Raw genomic sequence first — 6406 nt, forward strand, 5'->3', positions numbered from 1 at the left:
GCTGGACAGTCCTGGTGGTGATAGGCAGCCTTTTTATGATAGGGGTGTATGTTGGTTCCATCCAGACCATATTGTGATCGGATGCCCCTAGTGGCGGGAGGGCAGTGGATGTGTAGGCTCCCTTCACATTGGCATATAGTTTGTCTAGTATTTTGTTCTCCCTTGTTTTACATGTGACATACTGGGTAAAATCCGTCAATGTCTTTTCCATATTTACATGGTTGAAGTCCCCATTCACAATGATAAATGCGTTTGGGTGAGCGGTCTGTATCCCCGCGATACAGGAATGGATGACGCATTGGATGACGCATTTTGTTATTACACACAGCACCTGGAATACACTAACCAGTTGGAGACAATGTTTGATGTCGTACTTTAGTTTGACATAAGAGTGTTAGAGTAGTAGTTTAGTTTGCTGTTTGTGTTGCAGATCACATGACTGGAGCCAACCTGACTGAAGAGAGAGACCAGCTACTGACCAGCTACAACAACCTGGCTGAAGAGAGAGACCAGCTACTGACCAGCTACAACAACCTGACTGAAGAGAGAGACCAGCTACTGACCAGCTACAACAACCTGACTGAAGAGAGAGACCAGCTACTGACCAGCTACAACAACCTGACTGAAGAGAGAGACCAGCTACGGACCAGCTACAACAACCTGACTGAAGAGAGAGACCAGCTACTGACCAGCTACAACAACCTGACTGAAGAGAGAGACCAGCTACTGACCAGCTACAACAACCTGACTGAAGAGAGAGACCAGCTACTGACCAGCTACAACAACCTGACTGAAGAGAGAGACCAGCTACTGACCAGCTACAACAACCTGACTGAAGAGAGAGACCAGCTACGGACCAGCTACAACAACCTGACTGAAGAGAGAGACCAGCTACGGACCAGCTACAACAACCTGACTGAAGAGAGAGACCAGCTACTGACCAGCTACAACAACCTGACTGAAGAGAGAGACCAGCTCGTGAGCCAGAGAGACCAGAGTGAGTGTGAAAACGTAAACTCTTGTGTTGTGTGTGTGTGCTGTGTATGTGTGTGAGTGTGAGTGTGTGTGTGTGTGTGTGTGTCTGTCTGTGTGTGTGTGAGTGTGTGCTGTGCTTTGTGTGTGCTGTGCTTTGTGTGTGTGTGTGTGTGTGTGTGTGTGTGTGTGTGTGTGTGTGTGTGTGTGTGTGTGTGCGTGCGTGCGTGCGTGCGTGCGTGCGCGCGTGCGTGCGTGTGTAAATTAATGTTCCTGTCTGGTGTCTTGAAGACAGACCCTGTCCTGGAGGATGGAGGAAGTTTGGTTGTAGCTGTTACTTCCTCTCTACTGAGAAGAAACCCTGGGAGGAGAGCAGACAGGCCTGCAGAGACAGAGGAGCAGACCTGGTCGTCGTAGAGAGCATTGAGGAACAGGTAGGGGAGTGTGTGTGTGTGTGTGTGTGTGTGTGTGTGTGTGTGTGTGTGTGTGTGTGTGCGGGTGTGCGTGTGTGCGAGAGAGAGAGAGAGAGAGAGAGAGAGAGAGAGAGAGAGAGAGAGAGAGAGAGAGAGAGAGACAGGAGGTCATGGGGGAGAGAGATGATTAACCTTCAGAGAGTCTATTGTCCCATTTCTACTTCAATATCTTTCTCAAAAACAGACATATATAATTGGGATCGGCAAATCTACCTTGGCCTGGATCGGTCTGAGTGACAGACAGGAAGAGGGGAACTGGACATGGGTGGACGGTACTCCCCTGACCACAGGGTAAGAGATACAGATCTGTCACTACTGTGACAAGCGGCTCCAAGTCCTATTCTACAGCCTGGAACCAGCCTGTATTAAGCTCTGTTTCACTCCTGAGTGATGTCATTACAGAGCATGTTTTAACACTTAATCAGCCGTGCCTTTTTACCTACTAAAAGAGCCGCCTCTTTAGAATGTAAATCTGCTATTTACACACAACGACCACTAGTTGGCCGCTTGTAAAATTAGCCTGCTTCCTAACACAGAAAATCTGCAAAATAGCTTTATGTTAGCTTTATCCTGATGTGATTTAGAAAATGTAAGGATACTGGGTGGGACGCACATATCTAGGAAAAGTCATGAAAGGAGGGTCCTGAAATGTGATGGTTCATGGCTGTTCTAGTGTTAACCATGGGGTCTGGTTGTCTCCCTTCAGGTTCTGGGGAGACGGACAGCCTGATAATGGTGCAGCCAAGGGTAGGGGGGAGGAGCACTGTGTTCACATAATGGGGGCGGACATTAGAGGGCCAGAGGAGAACTGGAATGACTTCAGATGTGGCAAAGAGTTCAACTGGATCTGTGAGATGGCGAGTGAAGATGTTTCCTATGTTTTCTAGTGAGATGTTTTCTATTGCTTGCATTCCCCTAGAACAAGTTGTGTTAGCTGACTAGCGATGTGTTGTTGATTTTCGACAACGCGGAAATGGGAAAAAAAAAAAAAAAGATTATTTATATCAATAAATAGTGTTGCCTACAAGGCAGGGAGTAACTCAACCCTCTTGAATAGTTTCTACCTCAGTTTGCATGGTTTGTTGAGTTAGCACAGGATTAATATGTGGAAATGACAAATGAGGTATTTGATACCTTGACCTCGAAGAGTTGTTTTATTCATTTATTATTTATTTTGTATTTTGTTCAATCCCAGATAGGCAGTGACTTAAAGCTTTATGGCTTTGTCGACACACTGAGACAAAGTCACACTGAGGCATTGTGTTCTTGTTGTTTTGTCCATATAAGAGGATTATTGTGATGTGTACATTTTCAGAATGTGCTTGTACTATTTTGGACCAAAGTAAAACAAAGAAAACTATCTGAAGTTGTGGTTATTAAGTTATGATGCCAGCAGGATTTTACCCACTGAGATAGATGTTCCTCCATGTGGCCCCGGAGCTCAAATGAGTTTGACATCTCTGCCTTAGAGAGAGAGAGAGACGTTTAGGCTATGTGGTTTGTTTATGGTTCGTTTATGTGTTTGAACGGTCTATTTGAAAGTGCGGTATGTGAGATTGTTAATTTATGGAACATTCTATTCTTGATTTGTGTTAATTTGTTATTATTTTTTGATTTGTTTATTTCATGATGTTTTCAGTGAGGGTGTAAAATGTTTGGATTCATTGTTTATTGGAAAAGGCCATTAAAGACTTTTATTCTGTCAGTTGTCATGCTGCGTCATCAACAGCAGGTCGTTCTTTGAAAATTCCAAAAAAAAAAAAAAAAACGCACACACACACACACACACACACACACACGCACACACACAGACCTGATCCTGTCTTATAAACTGGTATTACCAATATCCTCCAGTAGAGGGCACCACAGCCCAGCATACTGAGTCCTCTAGGGTTTCTACTGTGACATGAATTGTACCGGTCACACTTCCACGCTACACCACAGGTTCAACCTACGTGCAGAAGAGATAGTGAAACTTGTAAGTACAACCAAAACACCGTTATACAATATTTGTTAATAAATAGTATAGTACAAAGTTAAGGTTTGACCATTTCTCAAATGCACTGACTGACCAACTTTGATTATTTATTTGTTTTGGGTCAAAAGTCATCAGAAAAACAGTGATAATGAATATGAACATAACAACGTTGTGTTCATATAAACAAAACAAATACACATTGTGTTTGAACAAAACCTGTCCTACCGAATGTTGCATTCTAAGCTCACACTTACAATATTCTTATTACTTACTTACTTTTATTAAACCTTTATTTAACCAGGTGACCTCATTGAGATAAGGAATCTCTTTTCCAAGAGGGCCCTGGCTAAGAAGGGCAGCACAAGGACACAGGCAAGATATGTCCTGGTTCCATGGGAAAAGCATGATTTGTTTCTAAAATAGAAACCTAACTTTACCTTGAGTTTAGAGACTAGCTTTGAGATATGGGACTTAAAGGACAGTTGGCGATCAATGTGAATGCCCAAATACTTATAGCTTGTGACTAGTTCAAGGGCTTCTTTTCCGTGGGAGGTTAAAACAGGGAGATCTTGTGGCTCTCTAGCTTTGGAAAACAGCATGACTGTATTCAAGACCAGCTTACATTTCTGCAGGCGAGACTGAACCGAATCAAAAGCAGACTGTAAAAAGTCAAAGGCCTGTACGACAGGTGATGAACAACAGTAGATCGTATCGTCAGCATAAAAGCATCTTGATTTCAAGGCAGGTTGGCTCAATCCCAAATGGTATCAGTTGTATTGTGACATCACACGTCTAGTAAAGGCAGCCTGTGGTGTCCTAGTGTGTGATTTGTCATAGTTACTGAGCCTTTTCTCATAAATTAAACCACAGGAAACAATGTGTGTGTGTGTGTGTGTGTGTGTGTGTGTGTGTGCGTGTGTGTGTGTGTGTGTGTGTGTGTGTGTGTGTGTGTGTGCGTGCGTGCGTGCGTGCGTGCGTGTGTGTGTGCGTGTGTGTGTGTGTGTGTGTGTGTGTGTGTGCGTGTGTGTGTGTGTCACATTCTTTCCTCAACGAATCAGGATGTAGCCTAAAATTCACAATAATAGTTTTTTATTACAAAACACACAGATTAAGTTATTCTGTACATATGAAATTCAACTAAGACATCAGTGGACATATATTAGATTTCTGATGAAACATCTCAAAATTGCACACTTGACACATAACATGTACAGTACAGTCACATGAATGTTTAATCAAAGCTGCAGGTTTGAATATACAGTAAATACAGGTGGAGCCTCCCCTTTGCAATGACTGCATAGTGTCGGCTGGAATGGTGCTGTGATGTCCTGCCTCTTAGGTGATCAGCATGGAGAGTGAATGAGAGAGTACAGTCTAACTCAGTCTAACTCAGTCTAACTCAGTCTAACTCAGTCTAACTCAGTCTAACTCAGTCTAACTCAGTTTAACTCAGTCTAACTCAGTCTAACTCAGTCTAACTCAGTCTAACTCAGTCTAACTCAGTCTAACTCAGTCTAACTCAGTCTAACTCTTGGATGTGTGCCTCTGTCTGTCGTGTGTGTTCTTTGTTTTTAACATATAACCTGATTTCTTTTCAGCCCCTCCCCCCCCAAGAGGCTTTTGTCTTTTGCCGCCAATGCAAATAAGAATTAGTTCTTATTGGCCCTGCCTGGTTAAATAAAGGTTAAATAAACCCTAACCCTAAAACTCAGGGGAGGAAATGGGAGGATGGGCTTAGTGCAATGCATGGAATGGGAAACACGTTTCATACCGTTCCTCATTCCGTTCCATGCATTGCAATGAGCCCGTCCTCCGATTTCTACCTCCACCAGCCTCCCCTGATCTAACTACACCAGCCAATCATAAACAAAACAATATCTGCCCTGTGTTTCTGTCTGGTAGACCACAGCCTCACAGTCTCACAGAGGTCTGACTACAGTGTGGGGGGGGGTTTCTCACAATCTGTGGGCTTGGCTGTGGCAAGAATGCAAGAGTTTTAGCACAGTATCAAAGTGGTCCTCCGAGGAGGCTCGGCAGTGAGGTTTGACACAGTTGCAGGGGAGGACTACAGGTGTCTGGGTGGTGTACAAAGCTCTCCGCTGAGTGAAAGCCCTGTTTCCACCCGCCTCCACAGCACAAAGCCACAGCAGGGCGTCTGAGCAGAGTCTGTGGGGGAGATTTCCTCAGTTACCAGAAGCTCTGCATCACGTCCTCCTGGTCCTCCTCGTGTCTCACAGAAGCTCTGCATCACGTCCTCCTGGTCCTCCTCGTGTCTCACAGAAGCTCTGCATCACGTCCTCCTGGTCCTCCTCGTGTCTCACAGAAGCTCTGCATCACGTCCTCCTGGTCCTCCTCGTGTCTCACAGAAGCTCTGCATCACGTCCTCCTGGTCCTCCTCGTGTCTCACAGAAGCTCTGCATCACGTCCTCCTGGTCCTCCTCGTGTCTCACAGAAGCTCTGCATCACGTCCTCCTGGTCCTCCTCGTGTCTCACAGAAGCTCTGCATCACGTCCTCCTGGTCCTCCTCGTGTCTCACAGAAGCTCTGCATCACGTCCTCCTGGTCCTCCTCGTGTCTCACAGTGGTTTGGGTTGTCTCCGTTTCTCAGCCGATGTCTCACAGTGGTGTGAATAGGGTTGTATGTGTGTCTGTGTGTGTGCGTGTGCGTGTGTGTGCATGCGTGTGTGTGTGTGTGTGTGTGTTATCTGAACAGATCTGCAGACGAGTTGTATATAGAGTTCACTCTCTGTACATAGCTGGCGTATGGCTCCACTTCCTCCACCTCTTGTACCTGAGGAACACAGAGAAATCGTGACATTAGAATTATAAGGTTCTATCTCCATTTTTGTCAAAATTTAGTTGTTTTTTTTACATAATCTGATCCATTAGGTGTTTATTAATGCCTCTGTGGTGTTATTTTTTAAAATGTTGACATTTTTGAGTTAGTAATTAATCAAATACAAAGGTTCCATCTCACAAAACAT

The 6406-nt window shown here is 44.6% G+C and overlaps 1 protein-coding gene across 1 annotated transcript in view; it reads left to right on the forward strand.

The window, feature by feature from the left end:
• Positions 1-435: 435 nt before the first annotated feature.
• lrrc58b (leucine rich repeat containing 58b) overlaps positions 436-6406 on the forward strand; it is a gene marked incomplete at its 5' end in the record, with an annotated part of 45507 nt that continues 39536 nt past the window's right edge. The window contains 2 exons of the mRNA XM_080537041.1: positions 436-997; positions 2152-2192. Of these exons, the coding sequence (XP_080393167.1) occupies positions 436-997; positions 2152-2192 (603 nt within the window). The remainder of the gene's footprint in view (positions 998-2151; positions 2193-6406) is intronic.

The sequence above is a fragment of the Nansenia antarctica genome, assembly GCF_963989245.1.
Source record: "Nansenia antarctica genome assembly, chromosome: 7".
Classification (NCBI taxonomy): domain Eukaryota; kingdom Metazoa; phylum Chordata; class Actinopteri; order Argentiniformes; family Microstomatidae; genus Nansenia; species Nansenia antarctica.